Source organism: Narcine bancroftii, chromosome 4 (genome assembly GCF_036971445.1).
Source record: "Narcine bancroftii isolate sNarBan1 chromosome 4, sNarBan1.hap1, whole genome shotgun sequence".
Lineage (NCBI taxonomy): Eukaryota > Metazoa > Chordata > Chondrichthyes > Torpediniformes > Narcinidae > Narcine > Narcine bancroftii.
This window is the reverse complement of record NC_091472.1, coordinates 105,116,143-105,130,931: the sequence shown is the minus strand read 5'-3', so window position 1 is coordinate 105,130,931 and position 14,789 is coordinate 105,116,143. Positions and strand designations below refer to the sequence as shown.

General features: G+C 41.6%; 1 protein-coding gene across 5 annotated transcripts in view; it reads right to left on the bottom strand.

Annotated features, from left to right (window-relative positions):
- Positions 1 to 13,370, bottom strand: part of memo1 (mediator of cell motility 1) — an 89,902-nt gene extending 76,532 nt beyond the window's left edge. For 2 of the 5 annotated variants that reach the window (XM_069932337.1, XM_069932340.1), the window contains exons 1-2: positions 13,102 to 13,189; positions 11,430 to 11,565 (exon numbers count right to left, since the gene is read on the bottom strand). In XM_069932337.1, the coding sequence (XP_069788438.1) occupies positions 11,430 to 11,493 (64 nt within the window). In that variant the 5' untranslated portion in view covers positions 11,494 to 11,565; positions 13,102 to 13,189. Of the gene's footprint in view, positions 1 to 11,429; positions 11,566 to 13,101 lie in introns of all 5 variants that reach the window. The other 3 variants (XM_069932338.1, XM_069932339.1, XM_069932341.1) reach the window with 3 other exon arrangements.
- Positions 13,371 to 14,789: the final 1,419 nt, after the last annotated feature.

Below are 14,789 nucleotides of genomic sequence, written 5' to 3'. Positions count from 1 at the left end.
AGTGGAAAGAAAAAGGTTTGAAAACCTCTGTTTTAATCGTACCTAACATTATGTTCACAGTTTCATAACTCCAAAGGAAATGGGCCAATGACAATTTTTCTCAAGTTAAATATTTCAGTAACAATTAAGTCTCGAGCAGTGGTTCTCAGCTTTCCCTTCCCATTCACATACCACCTTAAGCAATCCCTTACTAATCACAGAGCACTGATGGAATAGGGATTACTTAAAAGTGGAATGCGAGTTTAGGGGGGCCAGTTTGAAATCCAATGTTGTATGTCATGTCAGGTTGTACTCTGGCAATAAATCTGAAATTTGAAATCTGGGTACATTTTGATTCAATATTAATTTGCTAATTGATGCAACACTGAGAAGAGACTTTTGAAAAAATTCCTGGCCCATTAAATTCAAAAAGGATGAAAAGACAAAAGCATAGGCCCTTGATGCTAAATGCAGGACTCAGAAGAGTTGTATTTTGGAATCTTGAGCAATGAGCTGCTGGACAAACTCAGCAGGTTAGGCAGAATCTGTGTGTAGAAATGGTCAGTCAACGTCTTGGGTCGGGACACTTTATCAAGACGAAAGTAAAAAGGGGGTGATATTTTGTTTGTGAAGGAAGCTGAGGAGGAGTCAAGAGTGATATGGTATTAGACAGAGAGAGACCACTGTGAAAGGCGGTGGGTAAGAGAGAAAAGTACAGAAGTAGGTGAAGGAGAGATGGAAACAGTGGAAACTAGTTTGAGGTGGGGCTTTCCTGTAATTAGAAAAAACAACAATCTCCTGTTTTAAATAACAGCGAGTAGCAATGAAATAGAGCAGCTGGTTGGCAGAAGTGACCAACTGTAAACCTAAAAACACCTGCCAATATCCTGGTGTTGAGGTAGTTGGACAGTTAATTGCAGCAACAACACAAGACAACCTGGTAAAAATCCACATAACCGTAACAAAGTATCACAAGAGCTTAAATCCTCTGCTATCCCTCCAACAAGCTCTTACAATTACAAAGAGGCAAAGAAAGGAATCACTCAGCAGAGCTACAATAAAGAAAAGAAAGCATGCAAACGACTCAGGCATTTTAAGATAGATTTAAAAATAATTTACTCCCAGTTTCCTTTGACTCCCATCCACCCCACCCCCCCCAACAATAAGAATCACCTTTTAGTTTGTATTCTACACATACTGCCATGCCAATTGCCTGAACACACCTAGCTCACATGCATTCTTTTTAATTTAGTCATACAGCATGGCCCACAACTCACATGCCGCCCAAATACACCAATTAACCTACAAACCCTGTACATTTTTTGGAGGGTGGAAGGAAATAGGAGCACTCTGAGAAAATCCACACACATCATGGAGAGAACGTATAAACTCCCTACAAAAAGTGCCAGGTTCGAACCCAGGCCGCTGGAACTGTAATAGTATTGTGCTAACCGCAACACTCACCATGCTATCCTATATATTGCACATCTCACAGTATAACATATGGCTTTACTTATCACAAGTTGCCAAAATGGCATTTACTGCTCTTCTGCAGCCTCACCTGGACCCGAACAAAAGAACATCAGAAACTTCAGTAAAAATGGAAATGAAAAGCTTAAAATTAACACATAATTTTGGAGACATGTTTTGGAAGTAAAGCCACACGCCACTCTGGTTTTGAAAATAGAGCAAAAGCATCACGATGAATGCCCCAGCAAAGAGTATTTTACATTTTATTTCCCTCTTGACAATGATTCTGCAAAGGTTTAAATTGTATTTAATTCTTTCAAATCTGAGAAGCAACCACTTTCCAGGCACCAAGTCATCACAATCCTAGTTATTCCCCCAATCCCCTGAACTCTGATTCAAATGGTTACAACCCAGAAAATACTCATCATAGCTGTGCCCTCTTGTCCTCGACTCTCCCACCATGGGAAACCACTTGACTACGTCAACTCTGTTCACCCCTTTCAACATTTGAAATCCTTCAATTAAATACCCCCTCATTTTCCTAAATTCCATCAAATTAAGGACATGAGCTGTCACCACTCTTCATATAACGGTTTCATTCCCAGAATCATCCAAGTGAACCTCCTTTGAACCCTCTTGAATTTCAGCACATCTTTTCTTAAATGAGGAGCCAAAAACTGCTCACAATACTCAAAGTGAGGTCTCACCAGTGTCTTATAAAGCCTTAACATCCCTGCTCTTGTATTCTATTCCTTTCAAAATGAATGCAAGAATTGCATTCATTCTTGCCTTCTTTAGCACTCTCTCAACATGCAAGTTTACTTTACGGTAATCCTGCACGAGGACTCCCAGCATCCTTTGCATCTGGGTGTTTTCAATTTTTCTCTCCATTTAAGAAGTAGTCTGTCTGTTTATTTTTTCTACCAAAGTGCGTAACTGTACACTTCCCGACATTATATACAGGTACTCCCTGCCTTATGACCATAATTGGGGCCAAAGGATCGGTCGTATCTCAAAATGGACAAAAATCAGAATTTTGCCCACATGCGTGGAGTACCGAAGTCTTATAGCAAACTTTTTAATCAAATAATTTTTTCATTGTAAATTTGATGATAACAACTTAAAGCCTGAATTTGTCAATCAACCTTGGCGAATCTTTCCACATTCTGGTCCAAATTTGTTTTGTGAGTCAACATCCTGGGGACCATAGGCATCTTGATTCCTGTCCGTATGCATGAGTCTTCGGTTGGCGCATGCGCGGTGGGTATTACATGTGCAAGTTAAGTGCCCTGACGATATTGAATTCTTGCCCTTAACTCTCATGCATGCATCAACTGAACGCCAATATGCGAACTCACCGCAAATGTGCCAACCAAAGACTCGCGCACAGTCATAGGAATCAAGATGGCCCAGCCTAAGGACCCCGGGACACCAATTAACAAGTACGCACATTTTGGCTCTTACATGCCCTGTATCCCTTTATAGTTTGACAAATACAACAAAAATTTTTAAATTTTTTCTTTTTTTTTAAATTCTGTCATGTGTTGAAGATAGACACAAGTCGCACAGGTCGCAAGTTGGGGATGTATCAAGTACGTCCTGATCAACTGCATCAGTGTGCATCATTTGTCACTTCTCTGTCAATTTTCCGAATCTCTGCAACTGGATCCTGGACTTCCTAATAGAAAGACCATAGTCTGTCTGGGTCGATAGCAGAAGTTGAGCACCATCACGCTGAGCACAGGCTCGCCTCAGGTGCTGTGTGCTCAGCCCACTCCTGTCCTACAACCCTGGTACAATTTGAACAGTGGGAGGAAACCGGAGCCCCCAGGGAAAACCCACGCAGACATGGGGAAAACGTACAAACTCCTTACAGAGAGATTCGAACCCTGGCCCTGATAGCTGGTGCTGCAACAGCTAACTGCTGTGCTAACCGTGAAAGAGGTGGAAATTCTCATGATATGGTGCAAGAGTAACTACCTGAGTCTCAACATGGACAAGACGATGGAGGTGATTGTGGACTTCATGAGGAACAGGAAAGACCATCCTCCACTACACATCAACAACTCTGTAGTGGAGAGAATGGAGAACACCAAGTTCCTTGGAGTTCACTAAACTAGTGGCCTATCAATGACACACAATATTTCCTCATTTGTAAGTATATTGCACTTCCTGAGAAGACGAAAGCAAGTAAGGCTACTGGCCACCATACTATCAACCTTCTATCAAATACAGCCTGATCAACTGCATCAGTGTGGTGAGTTCACTTAACTAGAGTCCTATCATCATCTACATCTCTTCGCTTGTCAGGAGATGGCACTCGCTGAGAAATTTGAAGCAGGTAAGCCACCAATATGTCAACTTTCTGCAGGAGTTCTCTCAAGTACGTCCTGATCAACTGCATCAGTGTGCAGAGAAATGAATTGGAGGTCAATTCACAGGACCATAAGAGTGGCAGAGAGGATCACTGGAGTCTCTCTCTCTCCCCCTCTTAAGTACTCCACAACCTCATCCTTGACAATCAACTCTAACATCTTCCCAAGCACTGATGTCAGGCAAACCGGCCTATAATTTCCTTTCAACTGCCTTCTTCCCTTCTTAAATAGTAGTGTAATTTGGGATTTATTTTTAGTCCTCCAGAACCATGCCAAAATCTATTAATTCCTGAAAGATCATTACCAATGACTCCATAATCTCTACCATGACTTCTTTTCAGACCCGAGAGCACAATCCATCTGTTTTGGGAGATTTATCCATCCTTAGACTATTCAGCTTTCCGAGCACCTTCTCTTTTGAAATAGTCACTGCACTCACTTCGACATCTGGCACAATGCTGGTCCCTTCCACAGTGAAGACTGATGCAAAATACTCATTTAGTTCCTATCTCTTTGAATTCCATTATTGTTTCTCTGGCATTATTTTCTAGTGTTCCAATATCTACACTCACCTCTCTTTTATTCTTTTAACATTTGAAGAAGCTTTTTGAATTCTCTTTGATATTATTTGCTAACTTAGTTTCAAACTTCATCTTTACCCTCCTTATGAGTTTTTTAGTTACCTTCTATAAGTTTTTAAAAACTTCCCAATCCTCTATCTTCACACTAATTTTTGCTGCCTTGAGTGTCCTCCCTTTTGTTTTCAAGCTGCCTTTGACTTCCATAGTCAGGCACAGTTGTGACATTTTTCCATTCAAATATTTCCTCTGCTTTAGTTTGTATTTATCTTTCATCTTCCCCATTACTTGCAGAAATTCCATGCATTGCTGCACTGCCGCCTTCCCTCCTAGTACCCCCTTCCAATCTACTTTGGCCAGTTCCTCTCTCATGACAGTGTAATTTCCTTTACTCTACTCAAATACTGACACATCTGACTTTATGTTCTCCTTGTTAAATCTCAGTAAATGCAACCATAACCTATTATCTTACTTAAGTATTTTATTCATAATCTTCTTGTGACATCATTAATTAATCAACCCAAATCTTTGGAGTAACTCATAACAACTAACAACCCTGGCAAATAAACACAAAACACACCATTTGTACAATAATGTACACCCATACTGTCTCCTCTCGACAACATAAACACAAGTAATCTATCCATAGCCCAAAATAAATACTTGAACATGTCCACTTAAACAGTTAACCTTTCACCTTGATCCCATGTCCTATGGTTCTTGTCTATCCTAACCTCTGGGAAAACCATGCTTGCATTTACTCTAGCTTTTCCCCTCATAGTTTTGTATACCTTAATCAAATCTCCTCTCATTCTCTGATGCTCCAGGGAATAAAGTTCAAACCTATTGAAGTCAAGTTTATTGCCATCTGATTGTACAAGTACAACCTGACAAAACAGTGTTCTCTGGCCCTCAGTGCAAAACATGCGGACACACGACCAAACATAACACACATACAGACAAACAATACATGTGCAGGACTAGTATTTTATCTATACACATAAATAAATAGATTTTGTTTCATGAATGAGAGTCTCGAATGATTAGTGTGAGCAGTTCCTTTGGTCATTCAGCATTCTCACTGCCCCTGGGAAGAAGCTGTTCCTCAGCCTGGTGGTGCAGGCTCTAATACTCCTATTACCATTTCCCTATAACTCAGCTCTTCAAAATTCTTATAAATTTTCTCTGCAATTTTTCCAATCTCATTGATATCTTTCTGTAAAACTGTACATAATACTCCAAATTTGTCTCATCAATGTTTAAAACAACTTCACCATAACATTCCAACTCTTGTCATTAATTTTTGATGGCCAGAGTGTCTAAAGCTCTCTTTACAATCCAATCTACCTGTGATGACACTTTCAGGGAATTGTGTACTTGCATTCCAAGATCTCTCTGTTCTACCACACTCCAAAGTGCCTTACCATTTCATATTTATTGTCAAAGAACATACATGGCATCACATACAACCTTAGATGCTTTTTCCTGCGGGCCAGGCAAAATTACCACTTATTGGTAATGCAAAAAATATACTGTGCACAAATGTCCACAGGTAAACAAATGTAAACAACCTACTGTGCAATACAGAGAAGAGAAAAAAAAACAAACAAGAAAGTGCAAAGTCAGTCCTTAAATGAGTCTCTGATTGAGTTTGTGTTGAGGATTCTGATGGTGGAGGGGTAGCAGCTGTTCCTGAACCTGCTGGTGCAAGTCTAGTGGCATCAATGCCTCTTTCCTGATGGCACCAGCAAGAACAGATCATGTGCTGGATGGTGTAGATCCTTGATGACTGCTGCTGCTCTCTGATAGCAGCATTTTCCGTAGATGTTCTCGATGATAAGAAGGGATTTGTCTGTGATGTCCTGGATTGTGTCCACTATCTTTTGAAGTGCTTTAGGCTCAGGGGTAATGGTGTCTCCATACCAGATCGTGATATAGCCAGTCAGCACACTTTCCACCACGCATCTGTAGAAATTTGCACAGTTTCGATGTCATACCAAACCTCTGCAAACTCTTGAGGAAGTAAATTGGTGTGTTGACTCCAGGAAAGATCCTGCAAGATAATGACTCCTAAGAACTTAAATTTGCTCATCCTTTCCACCTCTGATCCCCCAATGATCACTGGATCATACACCTCTGGTTTTCCCTTCCTGAAGTCAACAATCATCTCCTTGTTTTTGGAGATAATGAGTTTGAAGTTATTGTTGGTGCACCATTCAGCCAAGTTTTCCACTCTACCTCCTGTATGCTGACTCATCACCTTTCTTTATACAACCCACCACTGTTGCATCATTGACAAATTTGTAGATGGTGTTACTGTCATACCGACCCACACAGTCATAGATGGAAAGTGAGTAGAAAAGGGGTGTAAAAATACAGCCCCATGATGCACCAGTACTGATGGGGATCGTGGAGGAGATGTTCTGAGCAATCCTCACTGTTTGTGGTGTGCAGACGAGCAAATCCATGATCCAATTACACAGTGGGGTGTTGAGATCCTGATCTTGTAGTTTTCTGATCAGTTTTGAGAGGATGATGGTGTTAAATACCAAACTGTAGTCGATAAAGAGCATCCTGATGTATGCATCTTTTGCTGTCCAGGTGTTCCAGAGTTTTGTGTAGAGCCAGTGAGATGGTATCCTCCATTGACCTGTTGCTATGATAGGTAGAGGAGCTGATATGCTTCAACACCAGCCTTTCAAAACATTTCATCACTGTTGATGTGAGTGCCACTGGTCTATAGTCATTTAGGCAGATTACAACACTCTTCGTGGGCACCAGTATGATTGATACTTGTTGAAACAGGTGGGTACCACGCCCTGCCAGAGTGAGATGATGAGGACATCTGTGAATACATTGGTAAGTTTTGTCAGCACAGAGTCTTAATACTCGGCTGGGTACTCCGACTAGACCGGATCCTTTCCTCGGATTCACTCTCCTGAAGGAAGCATGCACGTCATCCTCAAGTTCTACCCTGGTGTATTTTCCTAAAGTGCAACACCTCACATTTGCCTGCATCAAATTCCATCTGCCATTTTGCAGCCCATTGTTCCAGCTGGTCCAGATCCCACTGCAAGCTTTGAAATCCTTCCTTACTGTTCACAGCACCTTCAAACTTCATATCATCTGCAAATTTGCTGACTCAGTTTACCACATTATCATCCAGATTTTTCATACAGATGACAAACAACGGACCGGCTCCGATCCTTGTAGAGGCAATCATCTACCACCTTGTTTCCTCCCATAAAGCCAATGTTTAATCCAATTTACTACCTCAGCCTGACTACCGAATGCCTGAACAATTTTGACCAACCTCCCATGGAAGACCTTGTCAAAGGCCATTCAGGCAATATCCACTGCCATTTCTTTGTCAACTTTTCTGATAACCTCCTCAAAAGACTCTAAGATTTGTTCAACATGACCTATCATGGACAAAGCTAAGTTGACTGTCCCTAATCTTCCCTCTCAATCCAAATACTGTATTTATGTACGTGGTTTCCAACCTATGATCAGAAAACATTGCAAAATGCAAAGAACACTAAAATTGACAGGTCTACCAAGATAAAGGACCAGATCATGAAAGTACTGCGCAAATAGGACTTAACGAAGGCAGCAAGCCCAAACACCAAACAGTAACCAACTACAGAAACTTAGGGACGAGGTGATCAGAAACAGTGTGCAAGGAAGAAGTGCAGGAAGCGTCCGGCATTTGTGTCAGACTCAAAACAAATCCATCCGGACCCACCCTCCTGACAATTTTACTTGGAAATATAGGATCTCTTGAAAATAAATTGGATTACCCATGGCTGCATCTGAACCAGAAGGAAATGAGAGATTGCTGCACCTTGATAATTACAGAATCATGGCTCCAGAACTCCACTCCGGATTGTTAGGTCTGCTTTGTTCATGAATGAGTGAGACAAACACCAGACTGAGTCGAAATCAGGGTTCTTTGTTCTTTATTGCCGGATTGTAACACTTGCAACTAACGATGTTAGTCGGAGAATGCATTCTGCCGTTATCAGCAAAATGATGATTTTTTATACCCTTGGATACGTGCTTAGAACATCATCATATCATTACTTGTCCAATGACTAAAACTGTTGCTATCCTTTCCCTGCTAGCTTCCTGCCTCTCAATCCATCAATGTCTCTCTTATCTTGTAAGTACAAGGATGCATTCACATCTTGTTACAGCCCTGCACAGGGTAACTCCTTACACATTCCCATCTCATGATGTTTTACCTAACAGGAGTACAAGGACACCTCCCCTTCTTGTTACAGCCCTGCACAGGGTAACTCCTTACACATTCCCATCTCATGATGTTTTACCTTACAGGATTCAGCCAGCCAGCTAGAAGGTCTTATCTCTTTTTGAGCAGACCAAAATGCTGCAGCTTCTGGTAAGATTAGGAAAGGGAGTTTGTGGATCTACATCAAAAATGACTGGAGTACAAATGTCTCAGAAGTAAAGGCGATATGATTTTTAATTGGCGAAGTCCAGGCCCTTTTGCTCACCCAGGGAATTCACAGCCACTTTTATCAGAAAATTATTTTGTTCCTCGTTCTGCAAATACAGGAGAAGCATTTGAAAGAGCTTTGCAGAGCCATCTATGAAGCCCAGACAACTCACCCTGATGGTTGTATGATTGTTCCTGGTGACTTGAATCGCATCAACTTCAAAATAGTTCTGCCAAAGTTCCAACAAGTCAACTTTGCAACCAGAGGAGAGACTATCTAGCTGAGATCTGGTCTGCACAAATGCCTATGGAGAAAACAAGGCTACCCTTATCTGGATACTCAGGCCACATATCCATTCTGCTAATCCCTGCATGCAGACCATAGGTGGAAGGAGTCAAACCAGTTCACAGATAGATGAGGAAGGAAAAGCAGGGGTATGCACAGAGAATCTACAGACACCTATGTGATACCAGTGACACAAGGCGCATATGCTAGAGTATTTAACCATAACTGACTACAAGTCAGCCCTGCAGGTTAGCGACAATTATACCTCTCTTCCTAACAGATTGAGTGCTTTCTACACACAGTTTGTTGAGAAAAACAATTTGACAACAAAGAAAGCCCCATTCCCCATGAAGAACAAGGACCCTACATAACCATGACTGAGGTGAGGAGGATTGATTGCAGTAGTACACTGTCCACAGAGGATTCAACCCACCCAGAATTATACCAGTGCCCAAGAGAGCAAGAGTATTAAGACTAAATGACTACTGCCCAGTGGCACTGACCTTCAAGATCACAAAGTGCTTTTTTCCTACTCTGTCACCTTAAACCACCCATATTTCTATTGTTATCACAGCAACACATCCATTCACCCTTAATTCCCATAGATGCTACCAGATTGCCATTCTAATTCCCCTATCCTGTTATTCATCATCTGAATAAACTACCATATCCAAAACGTAATTGCCCAGTAACACACCTATACTCCTCCCATACCAATACAATAACTCACCATAGCTCAATTCTGTCATTCCAGTAACCTATCCATCCCCTACCCTGCTCTTCTAAAGCTCACCCATACAATTAGTGTATCACCCCAAGACTGGGGAGCCTCATGCGGATATTAAGGTGTGCGAGGCAAAAAAACTTTGTAAATCACAATGAATTTAAAATAGTAGAAACCCTGGGTGAGCATAGAAGTGAAATTAAAAGCATTAGCTAAAAAGGGAGAAATTATGAAATACTGACGATTAAAGTAAAAGAAAATCCACAGATCTTTTCTAAAATACAAATGGCAAGCAATTAATAAAGGGCCATTTGGCATCTTAAAAGGTAATCTCTGAATGAAGTTGGAGATCTCTTCACAATAGAAGGCATGATGCCAAATAAGAAGGACATATGAAATACTTGGCAGAATAAGCTTAATAAAAGAGCTAGTCTTGAGGAATTCAGCACCTTTGAGGTGGCAAAGTCGCAAATTCCAGGTAAAGTACATCTTAAGCTGTTCAGAGAAACAAGGGAGGAGATTGCAGAGCCTCTGGCTCAAGTTTTTCAAGCCCTCCCTCTAAGAGCAACAGCAGAGGCTGATACAAAGGTTAGAACCTTTGCCCAGATACAAAGGTTAGACTCTCAAATTAAGGATCAACATTTCAAAATTGAGATGAGAAGAAATATCTCCAACCAGATGGTAAACCTATAGAACTGTCAACCCAAACAGTACTATAAAGATTCAGTCAACGCATCAATAGATTTTTGGATATGCGATTAATGCAAGAGTGTTGTGCAGAGATAAACATGAGCTATGATTTTATTCAGTGCAAAACAGGCATGTGCAGCTAAATTGGGAACATCTGCTTGCATTTCTTTATGTTCTTTTGATGAAGGGATTCCTGAAGGCATAATACTGTTTTAAAATGGATATGGAATAGGGATAAACCAAGCAATTACAAATGAGTTAATTTAGGCAACCAATGATGGCCAAATTATTGGAATCAGTTTTAAGGTTTTAGTTTTAAGTTCACCTCTGTTCAAGAAGTTTCTTTCCAATGGCAATCAGTTTCTTGAACCCTCCTCTTGTTACACTAATCAGGGATTGCTCCAACACCACAAAAGGAGAGTCTGCAATCTTGCTAAGTGACTTTATTTGCACAAGTGTAACTGAGTAGGTTTTTTTTGGTATTTATTGTCACTTTTTAATTCAATTAAGTATACTATAGCAGTTGTCTTTTTTGTGGCTTTAGTAGTGGACTTTTTTAAATAAAGCACCTGTTCAGCTGCAGCAAGTCAGAATTTTAGTGCATATGTATGTTATACAAAGTATGTGACAACAAACTCATTATTATTATCAAGGGAGACTATAAAGCTTCACCTTGAAAGATACACAATTGGTAAGAACAGTTGGAATTAATTTGTTAAAAGATCATGTCTGATTAACCAGATTGATTTTTTTTAGACAAGGTAGTGCAAGTCTCTAGGGCAGTGTAGTTGATGTTGTAGACAGGGATTTTGGCAAGGATTTTGAATATGTCTCAAATGATCACATTGGAGGACTGTTTGGCACCTACCAACCACCTGCTTCTGTTGCTGAAGTCCATCTGTCACACTCCTCATATATCTGTCATTCTTCATCCCTACTTCCTTTGCTCACTGAGGTCTTGAAGCAGGATTTCTTTTTTTTTGCTTTTGATACAAAAATTAGCACTGTGGTTGAAAATGAGGAGAAAAGCAATAAACTATAGGGTGTACAGTTCTGTCTTCATTGGCCAGAAGAGTGGCAAATGTAATTGAATTCTCAGAAGTAATGGATTTGGGGGAGAAGCAACAAGCCAGGGGAATATACAAAAACTGGAAGGAAATGGAAATGTAGACTATGGCCATTGATCAGGAAAGGTAGGAAGATGGGTCAACATGGTTAAAAGTGCTTTTCTTTATTAGTTGATACAGAGTGTAAAAGTAGACAGATAATGCAAGAACTATGTACAATAACTGCTGAGAATACAGTCTGGTACTATGTATCCTTCTGATCACATTAAATCATGACATGGTGACATTCAAGATGGGGCAGAGGAGATTTAAGGGAGAGGTTGCCAAGAGTGGAAAAAAATAGATTGGCATGTGTTGCTTTCCTTCTAACAGTGGAGGATAAAAGAGGCAATGTGGATGTTTGAAATCAGAAGGAGCCTGCCTGGACAGAATTAACAGACCAGACCCATTTCCCCTCAGCAGATTAAAAGTAATTGGTAGAGGGGTTAAAGTCAAAATGAAGACTGAGAGACCAATGCATTCAAAAAGTACTTTGGATGTGTACTTGAAGAGGATTATGGATTTTGTGCTGGGAAGTAGGTAATAAGGTTGGGCAATTTTTTTTTTAACAAGCAGAGACATGATGGCTGAATGGTCTCCTTTTCTGCACTAAAACTTCTATAATCTAAAACCACACCTATTGACAAACATGTCACCTCAATAATCCAATCAAGTCCTTCCACCCTATCAACCAACATCCCAACCACCAATCCACATCCTAAACTCATCACCCCCAAAAAAGTTGATCTCATAGTCATCTATGATAGCTCCTGTTCTGTCACCCAACTCATCCATATCTCAATTCTATAACTCTAATTAACATCCAGGTTCCCAAACAATCCTCTAGAGTCCACCAATAATCCTGCTCCTGCAACTCAATTATACTGTTAATCTGCCACACTATAACCCAATTAGCCCATCTATGCATTTACCCAGTCATCAAGTAAACATATGCATTCTGTCAGCCCAGTTATCCCTACTGTCAACCAAATTATCCAACAATCCCCCAACTCCATCACCTGTAACTGATCTTTTGATCTCCCCTTCCACTCAATAACCCATTTGCACCCTATCCAGTCACCCAAAAATCAATCCATACCTCACACCAAATAAACTTCCTCTATACTGACCATACCATCCAATAACCCATTCATATGCTGACCTCACCATTCAATATGCTTCCTGTCTGCCAACCTCACCACCCAATTACCTACACACATGCCAACTCCACCACCTATATGCCCACTCAATAATCCTTGTGCCTACCCTGCCAACTCATAACCCATTGGCCTTACCCTGTCATCCAATCCCCATCCACGTCTCTTCAGTATCCCTCCTATCCCTATCCTGAGCCCCAATCACCTCCCAGGTCCCTGCCCGTCATTCAGCCATGCCCCTGGGCGGCCTTCGCTGCCCGCCCCTGGCCGGTCCTACCTGAAGCCGTGTACCAGCTCCCGGCGTGACTGGCCTCTCGGCAGACGGCTCGGCTGGACATCTTAGAGCCGGAGCTTCCTATGATGGGATCGCGGCGGGTCTGCGGAGACAGCCTGGACTCAGCGGCACCCGAGGGCTGGTGACACCAACTCAGACAGGCCGCCAGTCACCGGCTCTACCCGGCCAGCGAGAGCCCGAGAACAAAGCAGCAGCCGAGCCGAGCCGAGAGTTCCCTCGGGCATCCGAGCGTCGGCGTCACTCCGTCAGCGTTCAGACGTCTAATGACGTCAGCGCGCACAGTGCATCCCGGAACAGCGTGGAGCGTCTGAACCGGGTTGTCAATCAGTAACCAGTGGCAAGCGCGAGGACTGCGGGTGCTAGAAACGCGAGCAGACAACGAGATGCTGAAGAGACTCAATAAACGGGTCAGGCAGCATCCGTGGGTGCAGTTGTCAGTCAGTGTTAGTGAGCAGTTTTGGAGTCCCCATTTAAGAAAGGATGTGCTGACTGGAGAGGGTTCAGAGGAGGTTCACAAGGATGATTCTGGGCCTGAAAGATTGTAGAAAGGTTGTTTCCCATGGCGGGAGAGCCTAGGACAAGAGGGCACAACTTCAGGATAAAAGGGTGTCCACTTAGAAAAGAGAGGCAGAGGAATTTCTATAGCCAAAGCACTGGTATCACTAGGGGGTGCGGATCGCACCGAATGACACCATCAGAGGGGATGTCTATGAAATTTTTGTGCAGAGTTTCAGCAGAAATCCCTGCAGTTAGTTATAACAACAAAAGTATTTTTCGTAAGCCCATCGTACATGTATCAATAGACCTACAAGGCTAAAACACCATGCTAATTCACTTTTTGAACTTGCTAATATACTCTGGTCAAAGCTGTCATTATTACCCAATTACAATAACACTTCGAATCATGGGGTTTCGTCTGCTCGTGCTGCAACCACACGCTGTTTTTGTTTCTGCTGTGCGTATGTTATTGTAACTTAAAGGTGTAATTTTAGTTTTGTTAGTTTGTTTATCTCTATTGCCATTACATTCAGTGATATATGAGAATTATAATTTATGAGTAACACAGGTACAAAAAAAACATTAGTAAGGATTTTGTATGGTCTGGTACAGGGGGAGGTCCATTTGGTTGGGGAGGGTGAGAGCTGGTGACACCATGAGTTACCCCATTGGATGACATCAACCCCAGTGACATCACTGAGCCAGAACATGGTGAATTTGTGGAATTTGTTGCCACAGGAACTTGTGGAGGCTGTCATTGGGTGTATTTAAGGCAGATTGAGGGGTTCTTGATAACTCAGCGCATCAAAGGTTATGGGGAAAAGTCTGGGGATTGGGGCTGAGTGGGAAAATGGATCAGCTCATGATTGAATGGTGGGCAGACTTAGTTTAGTTTATTTATATAGCATATTTAAAACAATTCATGTTGACCAAAGTGCTGTACAGATCATAAATTACATCTTAACTGAGACAGCTATTTAAAGTGCAATATAAAACAGGTAGCCAAGGTTTAGAATTGTACATACATCATGGTAACAATCAACAATCACCTCAAAATGCTTGTGAATAAAAATACAACTTCAACCTGGATTTAAAAGAGTTGAAGGAAGGGGCTGATTTGATGGAAGGAGGAATGTGGTTCCAGTTTGGGGGATGCTGTAGCGAAGGCGCAA